Source organism: Scyliorhinus canicula, chromosome 20 (genome assembly GCF_902713615.1).
Source record: "Scyliorhinus canicula chromosome 20, sScyCan1.1, whole genome shotgun sequence".
Lineage (NCBI taxonomy): Eukaryota > Metazoa > Chordata > Chondrichthyes > Carcharhiniformes > Scyliorhinidae > Scyliorhinus > Scyliorhinus canicula.
Window position 1 is genome coordinate 95,924,676 of NC_052165.1, and position 15,767 is coordinate 95,940,442.

The 15,767-nt window shown below is 49.0% G+C and overlaps 1 protein-coding gene across 1 annotated transcript in view; it reads left to right on the forward strand.

Annotated features, from left to right (window-relative positions):
- LOC119954817 (sporulation-specific protein 15-like) overlaps positions 1–15,767 on the forward strand; it is a 522,687-nt gene that overhangs the window by 460,135 nt on the left and 46,785 nt on the right. Inside the window, exon 17 of the mRNA XM_038780358.1 lies at positions 5,212–5,484. Coding sequence (XP_038636286.1) covers positions 5,212–5,484 — 273 coding nt within the window. The remainder of the gene's footprint in view (positions 1–5,211; positions 5,485–15,767) is intronic.

Sequence of the window (15,767 nt, forward strand, 5' to 3'; positions counted from 1 at the left end):
ACTCTGTATCTAACCCCGTGCTGTACCTGTCCTGGGAGTGTTTGATGGGGACAGTGTAGAGGGAGCTTTACTCTGTATCTAACCCCGTGCTGTACCTGTCCTGGGAGTGTTTGATGGGGACAGTGTAGAGGGAGCTTTACTCTGTATCTAACCCCGTGCTGTACCTGTCCTGGGAGTGTTTGATGGGGACAGTGTAGAGGGAGCTTTACTCTGTATCTAACCCCGTGCTGTACCTGTCCTGGGAGTGTTTGATGGGGACAGTGTAGAGGGAGCTTTACTCTGTATCTAACCCCGTGCTGTACCTGTCCTGGGAGTGTTTGATGGGGACAGTGTAGAGGGAGCTTTACTCTGTATCTAACCCCGTGCTGTACCTGTCCTGGGAGTGTTTGATGGGGACAGTGTAGAGGGAGCTTTACTCTGTATCTAACCCCGTGCTGTACCTGTCCTGGGAGTGTTTGATGGGGACAGTGTAGAGGGAGCTTTACTCTGTATCTAACCCCGTGCTGTACCTGTCCTGGGAGTGTTTGATGGGGACAGTGTAGAGGGAGCTTTACTCTGTATCTAACCCCGTGCTGTACCTGTCCTGGGAGTGTTTGATGGGGACAGTGTAGAGGGAGCTTTACTCTGTATCTAACCCCGTGCTGTACCTGTCCTGGGAGTGTTTGATGGGGACAGTGTAGAGGGAGCTTTACTCTGTATCTAACCCCGTGCTGTACCTGTCCTGGGAGTGTTTGATGGGGACAGTGTAGAGGGAGCTTTACTCTGTATCTAACCCCGTGCTGTACCTGTCCTGGGAGTGTTTGATGGGGACAGTGTAGAGGGAGCTTTACTCTGTATCTAACCCCGTGCTGTACCTGTCCTGGGAGTGTTTGATGGGGACAGTGTAGAGGGAGCTTTACTCTGTATCTAACCCCGTGCTGTACCTGTCCTGGGAGTGTTTGATGGGGACAGTGTAGAGGGAGCTTTACTCTGTATCTAACCCCGTGCTGTACCTGTCCTGGGAGTGTTTGATGGGGACAGTGTAGAGGGAGCTTTACTCTGTATCTAACCCCGTGCTGTACCTGTCCTGGGAGTGTTTGATGGGGACAGTGTAGAGGGAGCTTTACTCTGTATCTAACCCCGTGCTGTACCTGTCCTGGGAGTGTTTGATGGGGACAGTGTAGAGGGAGCTTTACTCTGTATCTAACCCCGTGCTGTACCTGTCCTGGGAGTGTTTGATGGGGACAGTGTAGAGGGAGCTTTACTCTGTATCTAACCCCGTGCTGTACCTGTCCTGGGAGTGTTTGATGGGGACAGTGTAGAGGGAGCTTTACTCTGTATCTAACCCCGTGCTGTACCTGTCCTGGGAGTGTTTGATGGGGACAGTGTAGAGGGAGCTTTACTCTGTATCTAACCCCGTGCTGTACCTGTCCTGGGAGTGTTTGATGGGGACAGTGTAGAGGGAGCTTTACTCTGTATCTAACCCCGTGCTGTACCTGTCCTGGGAGTGTTTGATGGGGACAGTGTAGAGGGAGCTTTACTCTGTATCTAACCCCGTGCTGTACCTGTCCTGGGAGTGTTTGATGGGGACAGTGTAGAGGGAGCTTTACTCTGTATCTAACCCCGTGCTGTACCTGTCCTGGGAGTGTTTGATGGGGACAGTGTAGAGGGAGCTTTACTCTGTATCTAACCCCGTGCTGTACCTGTCCTGGGAGTGTTTGATGGGGACAGTGTAGAGGGAGCTTTACTCTGTATCTAACCCCGTGCTGTACCTGTCCTGGGAGTGTTTGATGGGGACAGTGTAGAGGGAGCTTTACTCTGTATCTAACCCCGTGCTGTACCTGTCCTGGGAGTGTTTGATGGGGACAGTGTAGAGGGAGCTTTACTCTGTATCTAACCCCGTGCTGTACCTGTCCTGGGAGTGTTTGATGGGGACAGTGTAGAGGGAGCTTTACTCTGTATCTAACCCCGTGCTGTACCTGTCCTGGGAGTGTTTGATGGGGACAGTGTAGAGGGAGCTTTACTCTGTATCTAACCCCGTGCTGTACCTGTCCTGGGAGTGTTTGATGGGGACAGTGTAGAGGGAGCTTTACTCTGTATCTAACCCCGTGCTGTACCTGTCCTGGGAGTGTTTGATGGGGACAGTGTAGAGGGAGCTTTACTCTGTATCTAACCCCGTGCTGTACCTGTCCTGGGAGTGTTTGATGGGGACAGTGTAGAGGGAGCTTTACTCTGTATCTAACCCCGTGCTGTACCTGTCCTGGGAGTGTTTGATGGGGACAGTGTAGAGGGAGCTTTACTCTGTATCTAACCCCGTGCTGTACCTGTCCTGGGAGTGTTTGATGGGGACAGTGTAGAGGGAGCTTTACTCTGTATCTAACCCCGTGCTGTACCTGTCCTGGGAGTGTTTGATGGGGACAGTGTAGAGGGAGCTTTACTCTGTATCTAACCCCGTGCTGTACCTGTCCTGGGAGTGTTTGATGGGGACAGTGTAGAGGGAGCTTTACTCTGTATCTAACCCCGTGCTGTACCTGTCCTGGGAGTGTTTGATGGGGACAGTGTAGAGGGAGCTTTACTCTGTATCTAACCCCGTGCTGTACCTGTCCTGGGAGTGTTTGATGGGGACAGTGTAGAGGGAGCTTTACTCTGTATCTAACCCCGTGCTGTACCTGTCCTGGGAGTGTTTGATGGGGACAGTGTAGAGGGAGCTTTACTCTGTATCTAACCCCGTGCTGTACCTGTCCTGGGAGTGTTTGATGGGGACAGTGTAGAGGGAGCTTTACTCTGTATCTAACCCCGTGCTGTACCTGTCCTGGGAGTGTTTGATGGGGACAGTGTAGAGGGAGCTTTACTCTGTATCTAACCCCGTGCTGTACCTGTCCTGGGAGTGTTTGATGGGGACAGTGTAGAGGGAGCTTTACTCTGTATCTAACCCCGTGCTGTACCTGTCCTGGGAGTGTTTGATGGGGACAGTGTAGAGGGAGCTTTACTCTGTATCTAACCCCGTGCTGTACCTGTCCTGGGAGTGTTTGATGGGGACAGTGTAGAGGGAGCTTTACTCTGTATCTAACCCCGTGCTGTACCTGTCCTGGGAGTGTTTGATGGGGACAGTGTAGAGGGAGCTTTACTCTGTATCTAACCCCGTGCTGTACCTGTCCTGGGAGTGTTTGATGGGGACAGTGTAGAGGGAGCTTTACTCTGTATCTAACCCCGTGCTGTACCTGTCCTGGGAGTGTTTGATGGGGACAGTGTAGAGGGAGCTTTACTCTGTATCTAACCCCGTGCTGTACCTGTCCTGGGAGTGTTTGATGGGGACAGTGTAGAGGGAGCTTTACTCTGTATCTAACCCCGTGCTGTACCTGTCCTGGGAGTGTTTGATGGGGACAGTGTAGAGGGAGCTTTACTCTGTATCTAACCCCGTGCTGTACCTGTCCTGGGAGTGTTTGATGGGGACAGTGTAGAGGGAGCTTTACTCTGTATCTAACCCCGTGCTGTACCTGTCCTGGGAGTGTTTGATGGGGACAGTGTAGAGGGAGCTTTACTCTGTATCTAACCCCGTGCTGTACCTGTCCTGGGAGTGTTTGATGGGGACAGTGTAGAGGGAGCTTTACTCTGTATCTAACCCCGTGCTGTACCTGTCCTGGGAGTGTTTGATGGGGACAGTGTAGAGGGAGCTTTACTCTGTATCTAACCCCGTGCTGTACCTGTCCTGGGAGTGTTTGATGGGGACAGTGTAGAGGGAGCTTTACTCTGTATCTAACCCCGTGCTGTACCTGTCCTGGGAGTGTTTGATGGGGACAGTGTAGAGGGAGCTTTACTCTGTATCTAACCCCGTGCTGTACCTGTCCTGGGAGTGTTTGATGGGGACAGTGTAGAGGGAGCTTTACTCTGTATCTAACCCCGTGCTGTACCTGTCCTGGGAGTGTTTGATGGGGACAGTGTAGAGGGAGCTTTACTCTGTATCTAACCCCGTGCTGTACCTGTCCTGGGAGTGTTTGATGGGGACAGTGTAGAGGGAGCTTTACTCTGTATCTAACCCCGTGCTGTACCTGTCCTGGGAGTGTTTGATGGGGACAGTGTAGAGGGAGCTTTACTCTGTATCTAACCCCGTGCTGTACCTGTCCTGGGAGTGTTTGATGGGGACAGTGTAGAGGGAGCTTTACTCTGTATCTAACCCCGTGCTGTACCTGTCCTGGGAGTGTTTGATGGGGACAGTGTAGAGGGAGCTTTACTCTGTATCTAACCCCGTGCTGTACCTGTCCTGGGAGTGTTTGATGGGGACAGTGTAGAGGGAGCTTTACTCTGTATCTAACCCCGTGCTGTACCTGTCCTGGGAGTGTTTGATGGGGACAGTGTAGAGGGAGCTTTACTCTGTATCTAACCCCGTGCTGTACCTGTCCTGGGAGTGTTTGATGGGGACAGTGTAGAGGGAGCTTTACTCTGTATCTAACCCCGTGCTGTACCTGTCCTGGGAGTGTTTGATGGGGACAGTGTAGAGGGAGCTTTACTCTGTATCTAACCCCGTGCTGTACCTGTCCTGGGAGTGTTTGATGGGGACAGTGTAGAGGGAGCTTTACTCTGTATCTAACCCCGTGCTGTACCTGTCCTGGGAGTGTTTGATGGGGACAGTGTAGAGGGAGCTTTACTCTGTATCTAACCCCGTGCTGTACCTGTCCTGGGAGTGTTTGATGGGGACAGTGTAGAGGGAGCTTTACTCTGTATCTAACCCCGTGCTGTACCTGTCCTGGGAGTGTTTGATGGGGACAGTGTAGAGGGAGCTTTACTCTGTATCTAACCCCGTGCTGTACCTGTCCTGGGAGTGTTTGATGGGGACAGTGTAGAGGGAGCTTTACTCTGTATCTAACCCCGTGCTGTACCTGTCCTGGGAGTGTTTGATGGGGACAGTGTAGAGGGAGCTTTACTCTGTATCTAACCCCGTGCTGTACCTGTCCTGGGAGTGTTTGATGGGGACAGTGTAGAGGGAGCTTTACTCTGTATCTAACCCCGTGCTGTACCTGTCCTGGGAGTGTTTGATGGGGACAGTGTAGAGGGAGCTTTACTCTGTATCTAACCCCGTGCTGTACCTGTCCTGGGAGTGTTTGATGGGGACAGTGTAGAGGGAGCTTTACTCTGTATCTAACCCCGTGCTGTACCTGTCCTGGGAGTGTTTGATGGGGACAGTGTAGAGGGAGCTTTACTCTGTATCTAATAGTTGTGTTTGTTTTCTGTCAGGGGGGAGATACAGAGGATTATCTGGAAAGACTGAAGACCAGTCCACACTCAATGCAGACCCGCCTGGAGGGGAAAGTCAAAGACCTGATGGATGATTTTCAGAAACATCTGAGAGGGAGTGAGGAGAATACAACAGACGTCAATGAGTTGGACGAGCTATTGAAGAATGAGCTTGAGACCTTCTGCAACGCTTACCGTCAGATGTTCCAGGTGGCGATTGACAAACTAAAGATGGAAAAGCTGGAAGAGTTTAAAAGTTACTCCAAGCAACAGGTACATAGATACATAGAAAATATGAGCAGGAGTAGGCCATTATCTTTCAGAGCCTGCTCTGGCATTCAATATGATCATGGCTGATTCTCTAACTCAATGGCATCTCCTCCTGTCTCCCCATACCCTGATGGTTTTAGGGTCTTAAAATGTACCTATTTCCTTTGTTAGTACATTCAGTGATTTGATCTTCATGCCTTCTGTGGCAGAGAATTCCACAGTGAGGGCGAAATCCAGATCGCGGCATTTCACAAGATCTCATTAGATGTCGCCTCTCACGAGGTTTAACGGCCTCGTCACATCATCGATTCGGGCGAGACGAGGCCGTTCGATCGCACATAACATCTGTGCATCCAGTCCTGTCAGAATTTTACACATTTCCGTTCTCACTCCTCTAAATTCCAGCCAATACAGTCGACCCAATCTCTCCTCATAAAACAATCCTGCCACCCCAGGAATCAGTCTGGTGAAACTTCACTACACTCCCACTATAGCTAATATTGCCATTCTTAGATAAGGGGACAAAACTGCACACAATATTCCCGGTGTGATGTCACCAAGGACCTGTATAGATGTTTCCTCTTGTACTCAAATCCTATTGTAATGAAGGCCATCATACCATTTGCCTTCCTAACCTCTTGCTGTCCCTGTATGCTTACTTTCAGTGACTGATGCACTTGGACATCCAGCTCCCATTGTACCTGAACATTTCCCAATCTATCACCATGTCAGTAACACTCTGTTTCACCATCTGAATTGGAGAATTTCACATTTGTCCATGTTTACTGCATCTGCCACGTATTTGCCCACTCATTCAACTTGCCCAAATCACCTTGAAGCCTCAAACATGCTCCTCTCCACTCACATTCCCACCAAGCTTTATGTCCAAAGCAAACTTGGAAATATTACATTTGATTCCCCCAACAAATCATTGATATATATATTGTGAAAAGCTGGAGCCCAAGCACTGATCACTCGGGTATCTCACTAGTCACCTCCTGGAAAACGACCCATTTATTCCTATTCTCTGGGTGGATTTTTCCTTCCATTCCTGCTGCTGGAATTTTGTGGTCCCAATGGTAGCAACCCCCCACAGCAGATTCCCCAGCAGTGGAGGGTGCGAGCCATTCAAAACGCCTTAGTTTAATTGCTCTGCAGTCAGTCCACTTTTGTGTTAGGAGCAAACTTACTCTTGTACTCTATTCTTCCCGGTCTTGATCAATTTCTTCATCTCCCTTTGCCGAATTCTGTACTGAACGAGAGTCCGCCTGCGAGCTTCGCATAGAGATCTTCTATGCGGGGCATGGGATATCGGTCTAGCCGGGAAGCTGAGTTTACCGTCAATTTATAGTCGCCGCACAAATGAACCGTGTTATCTGTCTTCATTACTAGCATGACAGGCACTGCGTAGTCAGCTAAATGGATGGGCCTGATAATACCCAGGGACTCCAAACGAGTGAGTTCTGCTTTCATTTTCTCGAGCAAGGCATAAGGAACTGGGTGCTCCTGGAAATATCATGGCGTTTCTTCCGGGTCAACCTGAATACGGGCTACGGCCCCTTCCCCAAACTGGGCTGGAATACTTCTGGGTATCTTCCTAGCACCTCAGTCAAACCACCAGAAGCCATTTGAAGAATGTCCTGCCACTGCAGATGGAAATGGCATAACCAGTCCTGACCCAACAGGCTGGGTCCGTGGCCTTGCACCACGATGAATGGGACGTGCCCCGACTGGCGGCCATAAGCGACAGGGGTCACCGTAGTCTCAGCAATGTCTTAATGGTTCCCCCGTACAGGTGACAACCCCAGAGACCACTGCGCCTGTGTCCAACTCCAATTCAAGCGGGTGACCATTTACCAGTATCATCACCTTAATGGGGGGCACTGAGTGGGGGGGAGGGTAGGGGGGGGCGTGCGGCTGCCAGGCAATGCAGATGCAGGCAATCATCGTCCTCCATCCCCTCATCCGCGGGTGCATCATCCTCGGGTTCAACAGGGAGGAAGGTAGAGGCCTCTGACGTGGCCATGACCGGTGTCTGTCCCGGGGTCAGTGCCTGAGCACGCTCCACATCTATGGGCTCTGGAGAAGGCTCTCCTCGGGAAGGAACATCTGACGGCCACTGGCGTGAGCCCTTATGGCGCCCCGTCCAAGGCATGGTAGGGGTACGGGTAGCGCCTTCGGATGGAAGGGGGCGCGCCCAAGGGCATGCACCTGTCTCCTCAAATTCCAAAGATTTTGCCTATATACTTTGGGAACCAATTCATATACATCCAAACAGCAATTTTTACTGTGACATAATCCCTAGGCACCTGCTCTGGCAAGACGGCATACACTTCCTTGTGCCCGCCCGTCAGCCTACTCTGCAGTGAAAATGTCCACTTCTCTTTTGGCCACTCCATTTGGGTTGCTATCTTTTCACAAGACAGGGGCTGAATTATTCACCCACCTATGTGGCCAAGTTCGCGAACGAGTGTGTGTTCGGTGTGGCGGGTCCATCAGGCCCTTGATTATGTTATATGTGACTGCCCCACAAGCCGTGAGGAGGACTACCATCTGCCGCTCGTCCCCAATGATGGCATTGGTGCAAAAAAACTGTTCCATCCGCTCCACATAAAAGGAACAGTAGTCCGTACCTGCATCAAAAGCTTGGTATGTCTGCTATTTGTTAGGTGGTCTCTCGGACAATTTCTGAGACGATGACGCCGTCGGCAGCTCTGCTTTATCCTTATCGCCAGTGTTGCGTTTTGACGTAGCAACCACAAGAAGCGTTGATGAAAGCAACAAAAGTCTTTATTACTTGAATAACCATATGACACAACTCCTGCACGGACCCACATCTGCGTTTTTATGTCCGGTGTGTTACGACAAATGGACTTATTAGTGATGGGCAGCATGGTTTTGTGAAGGGGAAGTCATGCCTCAATAATTTGATCGAGTTTTTCGAGGAAGTGTCAAAGATGATAGATGAAGGAAAGGCAGTAGATGTTGTATACATGGACTTCAGTAAAGCCTCTGACAAGTTACCTCGTGGTAGACTGATACAAAAGGTGAAGTTACATGGGATCAGAGGAGATCTGGCATGTTGGATACAGAACTGGCTTGGGCACAGAAGACAGAGGGTAGTAGTAGAAGAGTGCTTTTCTGAATAGAAGACTGTGACTAGCGGCATTCCACAGGGATCAGGGATCTTTATACATGGTGCATATAAATGATTTAGAATGTAACTGCTCTGATTAGTAAGTTCGCAGACGACGCAAAAATTGGTGGAGTTGTGGATAATGAAGAGGATTGTCAGAGGATACAGCAGGATATAAACTGGTTGGAGACTTACACGGAGAAATGGCAGATGGAGTTTAATCCAGACAAGTGTGAGGTAATGCACTTTGGAAGGTCCAATGCATGTAGGAATTACACAGTAAATAGTAGAACTCTTGCGATTACTGACAGACAGGGAGATCTGGGCATGCATGCCCACTGATTACCGAACATGTGGATAAGGTGGTTAAGAAGGCATATAGCATGCTGGCCTTCATCAGTCGGGGCATTGAATATAAAAATTGTAAGTCATGTTGCAGCTGTATAGGACCTCAGTTAGGCTTTATTTGGAATATTGTGCACAATTCTGGTCACCACACGACCAGAAGGACATGGATGCTTTGGAGAGGGTACAGGAACGGTTTACTAGGATGTTGCCTGGTATAGAGGTCATTAGCTATGAGGAGAGGTTAGATAAACTCGGTCTGTTCTCACTGGAACGATGGTGAGGTGACCTATAGAGATATACAGCACAGAACAGGCCCTTCGGCCCACGATGTTGTGCCGAACTTTTGTCCTAGGTTAATCATAGAATTTTGGACACTAAGGGCAATTTATCATGGCCAATCCACCCAACCTGCACATCTTTGGACCTGATAAAGGTCTACAGGATTATGAGTGGCATGGACAGAGTGGATAGTCAGATGCGCTTTCCAAGGGTAGGAGAGTTAAGTACTACTACTACTACTGATAATAATAATCTTTATTGTCACAAGTAGGCTTACATTGCATTGAAGTTACTGTGAAAATCCCTCGTCGCCACATTCCAGCGCCTATTCGGGTACACAGAGGGAGTATTCAAAATGTCCAAATTATCTAACAGCACATCTTTTTGGGACTAGTGGGAGGAAACCGGAGCACCCAGAGGAAACCTACGCAGACACGGGGAGAACGTGCAGACTCCGCACTGACAGTGCCCCAGCAGGCAATCGAACCTGGGACCCTGGCGCAGTGAAGCCACAGTGCTAACCACTGTGCTACCGTGCTGCCCGAGGGGGACATAGGTTTAAAGTCCGTGGGGAAAAGTTTAGAACAGATGTACGAGGCAAGTATTTTTTACACAGAGGGTGGTAACAATGTGGAATGCGCTGCCTGGGGAGGTGGTGGGAGCAGGTACGATAGCGGCATTTAAGGGGCATCTAGACAAATATATGAATAGGCTGGGAATGGAAGGAATCGGACTCCGTAAGTGCACATGGTTTTACTTTCGACAGGTACCATGGTCGGCGCAGGCTTGGAGGGCCGAAGGGCCTGTTTTGTTCTTTGTTGACAGCCTGGGCTAGTGCGTGGTCAATTCCAGCCTCAAAGGACCCAGACTCCCAACATAAATTAATTAACCAATAATTTGTGTATTTCCCTGCGATCTTTGACCCTTGACTGCTCCAATGACTGACAGTTTTAATCATCTACAGTCCTCCACTCTACCAGATGAGCTATCAAAGGGCAGCCATCCAATGATTTACAGGTACCAGATTTGTAAATAAAACATTTAGAAAACTGTTTATTTACAACAGTAAAAGAGTTAAACAAAAAGTGGCAAAAAAATAGAACGGTCTGCTAATCTAATAATTCCCCTAACTCCATCCTCCCCTCCACCCACATATACACAAGACAGACACACAGTGGGGAAGGGAAGGGTCAAAATAATGGAGATTAAAAGGGACGAGAGATGACAATTTTTGCTGCTGAGGTAGTAGTCTTTGTAGGCTCCGATCTTCTCAGAATACGAGGTGTTGAAAACCATAGTTTGGTTTGGATCTTCTAGTAACTGCCTTGAGTTAGAGCTCAGAGGTGTTACCTTCATCACTGCTGACTTGGACTTTCACAGAGGACATTCCCTCAGGTCTGTGTAATTCTAACTTGCATCCACCAGATGGAGGACAGACTCACCGAGTCAAACTGAAGTTCCCAACATGAGAGTTTTAGATGGATTTACAATTGGACTCCTGCCTGCAGGAGGCGCTAGACTGGATCTTCATGCAGGTTATCCCGAGCCTTCAGGAAGAATCTTAACAGGTGGGAGAGAATTCAGAGATCTGGCTTCACAGTTGCCTCATCAGAACAGAAATGAATACTTGCTTCCAGCTCCCAGGTTGTGCTGAAAGACAAAGGTATTTAGTCACAAGTCCTCAGCTGAGGGAGATCTGCTTTAGCTTCCAATGGAACATTCACAGGTTGGCTGGAAGCATTTTAAATTGGCAGGCAGAGAGGCAATAGAGAGAGTCCACACGTGCTGTGTGCTGCTTTCAAGGTCACAGCAGAGACTGGAAGACAAATTAGAACCTGCCTTCATTTCTGGAAAGCTTCCAGAGGCTTCTGAATGGCCCACCAATCACAATTGAGAATTGAACAAGCTCTAGAATTCCAGAAGAACCGATTGGCTACCGGCCAATCCCATAAAAATGTCATCATGAGACCCTGCCACACATCACTGCAGGTAGGGGAATCCGCTTGGGTCAGTTCAACTAGCAGACTGGTTTAGGGGGGATTCAAAAGTCTGTAGTTTAAAAGCAACCAGCAAGACAGGAATTAAAAAGGGAAACCAAGATCATACAAGGATTTAAAGAGGTTCCTTACAGATGGTCTCCCCTTGTTAAGGGGAAGGAAGCCCCATCGAGGTCACGGGGAATCCGACAGTCCACACCCTGTGACTCTTGTGGTGGTTACAACTGTAAAGGAAGCTTTACTCTGTATCTAACCCCGTGCTGTACCTGTCCTGGGAGTGTTTGATGGGGACAGTGTAGAGGGAGCTTTACTCTGTATCTAACCCCGTGCTGTACCTGTCCTGGGAGTGTTTGATGGGGACAGTGTAGAGGGAGCTTTACTCTGTATCTAACCCCGTGCTGTACCTGTCCTGGGAGTGTTTGATGGGGACAGTGTAGAGGGAGCTTCACTCTGTATCTAACCCCGTGCTGTACCTGTCCTGGGAGTGTTTGATGGGGACAGTGTAGAGGGAGCTTACTCTGTATCTAACCCCAGTGCTGTACCTGTCCTGGGAGTGTTTAATGGAGACAGTGTAGAGGGAGCATTACTCTGTATCTAACCCGTGCTGTACCTGTCCTGGGAGTGTTTGATGGGGACAGTGTAGAGGGAGCTTTACTCTGTATCTAACCCCGTGCTGTAATTGTCCTGGGAGTGTTTGATGGGGACAGTGTAGAGGGAGCTTTACTCTGTATCTAACCCCGTGCTGTACCTGTCCTGGGAGTGTTTGATGGGGACAGTGTAGAGGGAGCTTTACTCTGTATCTAACCCCGTGCTGTACCTGTCCTGGGAGTGTTTGATGGGGACAGTGTAGAGGGAGCTTTACTCTGTATCTAACCCCGTGCTGTAACCTGTCCTGGGAGTGTTTGATGGGGACAGTGTAGAGGGAGCTTTACTCTGTATATAACGCTGTTCACGAAACTAGACATGAGCCACGCCTACCTGCAGTTAAAACTGGACAAGGGCTCCCAGAAGTTCGCTACGATCAACACCCTGAAGGGCCTTACTGCAGCTATTTGGTAAACACCAATTTCTTAAAGGTACATCCACTACAGGTATTTGATAAACATCCATTTCTTAAAGGTACTCGCACATGACATGGTCGTGATCCCACCTTGATGCTCTGTGGCACAGGGTGCGATGTAATTTTGATGGACTTGATAAGCAACCAATCAGTGCGTCTGAACCTCCGAGACATCTGTTCTCACTTGCGATTGGTGGAGCTATTCAGAACCTTCTGCATAAGGTTGGATCAGGAAAAGAATCTTCATTTTACCTCAGTCCTGTTCAGACCTCAAGAACAGCCAGGGTCTGGTTTAGACGCTTTCTCCCTGTCAGGCCTGTAAAGGTTTAAATCTCGGATTGAAGGCTAGGGAGCTGAAACTGACCTTCCTCTCTGCAGTCTGCTTAATCTGTGGGTTCGCCTGGAAATACAACTTAATCTGAAAAAAATGGTCGATAAGTGGTCGAGAATTGCAGTGGACGGACATCCTTTTTTAAAATTCTCAAGTAGAGAAGTCTAAAATTATCTAATTGAGATGGAAAGGCAAAGTAGTGGAGGTCTGTCAGGACTGAGCCGACCTACAGTTCTCAGTGTGAAGACCCCGATTGTTAAGAGTGAAAGTAACTTACCAGAGAGAATTCCACAGTGTGCAGGACTGGTTGAAGACCATCATTAGAAGATCGTTAGCAACAAAGACTGCTACCAAGCCAGCAAATAACCATCTTGTGTTGTTCCTCGTGTCTTAATAAAGCTCGCAGTCTCAAGTGTGGAGAAGATGCTTTATTGTGGGTTCGTTCAGTTTCCAGAGCTCGACCTAGAACTACCTTCCAGTGCTAACTACCAGCTTTGCTTGCTGTGTGTCCTGCTTACCAGCCCCCCTGCTGTGAAGAGTGTCCTCACTTCCTGTCCTGATCTATTTATATGGCTCTCCCGTGCTCCCTCTAGTGGTCGCTCAGTTGTGTTGCATCTGGTTAACTTGTGATCACCACACATCTTACACCCTTTATTGCATGTTATTTTCAATCCTTTCCCAATCCTGACTGTATGTCTGTCTTATGTGTGTTTGGGTGGAGGGTGGGAGGGTAGATTAGAAGGCTATTGTTCCATTCTTACAATTATATCTTTCTGTTTTCTCTGCAGTTTAAAAAAAATGTTTTCTGTATAAACCTGGTGCCTGTAACTCATTGGAGCAGTCAAGGGTTAAAGATCTCAGGAAAATATACAAATTATTGGTTAATTCACTTGTGTTGGGTCTCTGGGCTGGGGTTTGATCTTGTACTCACACAGGGTAACATAAATTGGGGGCTTGTCCGAGATTGAAAACATTAGACGACGAATTTGGGGCATGGAGTAGATTCTGAATAAATACCTGGGGCAAAATTCTCCGACCCCCAGCAGGGAGAATCGCCTGAGGGGCGCCTAAAATCCTGCCCCTGCCGTGGCAGAGATTCTCCGCCACCCGGGAAGTGGCGGCGGCGGAATCTCACCACTCCGATTGGAATGGCCCCTGCGGTGATTCACTGCCGGCGCATGCGCGGGCCGGCGAAAGCCTTTCGGCCAGCCCCGCTGCCGGGGGCGCCGGTTTTTTGCGCCGGTCTTCTGGTGGCAACCGCTCCGGCGCGGGGCTAGCCCCCAAAGGTGGGGAGAATTCCCCACCCTTGGGGAGGCGCGATCCCGGAGTGGTTGGCGCCACTCCCCTACTCCGGGACCCTCCGTCACGCCGGGTAGGGGAGAATGCCGCCCCAGCTTTGTAGTAATATAAAATGGCTATGGAAGCTGCTAAGAATTTTCTCCAGGTGGAAGACTCAAATCTGGTTCACTTATAGGGACTTTTCACAGTAACTTCATTGCAGTGTTAATGTAAGCCTACTTGTGACAATAACGATTATTATTATTATTGGGGCTTCACAAACAGAAACTTGTCGAGTTCGCAGGTGAATTATAAATGGTGGGACCAGCTAATGTATCAAAGGCGGAGGTAGTTGGTGCGATTGCTAAACATTTAAATTTGAGCCAGGTGCCAGGAGCACAGGGAAGCCGACGTGATAGTGTTGCATCAGAGCATTCTTCTGGTGGCAAAATGCAGCTGGAGAGAATTTGGTTGCAGTTAGAACACGAAAGGGAATTTTTAAAAAAAGGAGATAGAAATGAAGAGAGAGGAAAGAGAAAGAGAGAGGAATGGGAAAGAGCGAGAGAGGAAAGACAAAAAGAGAGAAAAGAGATCAGGAAAGAGAGAGAGGATAAAGAAAATGAGAGAGAGAAAGTGAGAGGGTGTTCCAGCTTGAGGTACTGGAAAGGAATGGGAAGCTGCCAGAATGTGGATGAGAGCCGAGTGCTAGAACGGAATTCAGTGGTTATATGTTTAAGTTCATACAGGCTCTCCCAAAATTCGAAGAGAAGGAAGTAGAAACGTTCTTTCGGACTTTTGAGAAAATAGCAACCCAAATAGAAGGGCCAAAAGAGAAGTGGGCATTACCCACGCAGATTAAGCTGATGGGGCAGGCACAGGAAGTTTATGCCGTCTTGTTAGAAGAGTAGTCTAGCGATTATGACACGGTCAAAAAGAATATTCTAGATTCATACAAACTGGTTCCCAAAACATATCGGCAAAACATTCAGAATTTGAGGAGACAGCCGGGACGGACTTATGCAGAATTCGAGGGGGTTAAACAGAACAATTTAAATCTTTGAGGCTCTGAAAGAGGTCATTCTCTAAGAGAAGTTTAAGAATTCCTTACCTCCTTCACGTTCTCCCCGTGTGTGCGTGGGTTTCCTCCGGGTGCTCTGGTTTCCTCCCACAGTCTGAAGATGTGCAGGTTAGGTGGATTGGACATGCTAAATTGCCCTTAGTGTCCAAAAAGGTTAGGTGGGGTTACTGGGTTACAGGGATAGAGTGGAGGCATGGGCTGATGTAGGTGCTCTTTCCAAGAGCCGGTGCGGACACGATGGGCTGAATAGCCTCCTTCTGCACTGTAAATTCTATGATTATAGTAAGAACCCATGTTGAAGACCAGAGGGTGAAAACTGCTGGACAAGCAGCAATTCTAACTGACGATTATGAGCTAATCCATAAAGTAAAACCTTTGTTCCATCACGCCCATAATTTGTAAAAGGATAGGAAGTGGGAGAGTGAGAGGATAGCCGGCAGCCAAGGTAGCTGGATTGCTGCAAAGGCCCCGGGATCCCGCCTCAGACCAGAAAGCAAGGTACTGGGGGCTGGAAGGCATCACGGTAGCACAGTGGTTAGCACTGTTACTTCACAGCACCAGGATCCCGGGTTCGATTCCCGGCTTGGGTCACTGTCTGTGTGGAGTCTGCACGTTCTCCCTGTTTTTGCGTTGGTTTCCTCCGGGTGCTCCGGTTTTTTTCCACAAGTCCGGAAAAACGTGCTTGTTAGATAATTGGGACATTTAGAATTCTCCCTCTGTGTACCTGAACAGGCGCCGGAATGTGGCGACTAGGGGCTTTTCACAGTAACTTCATTGCA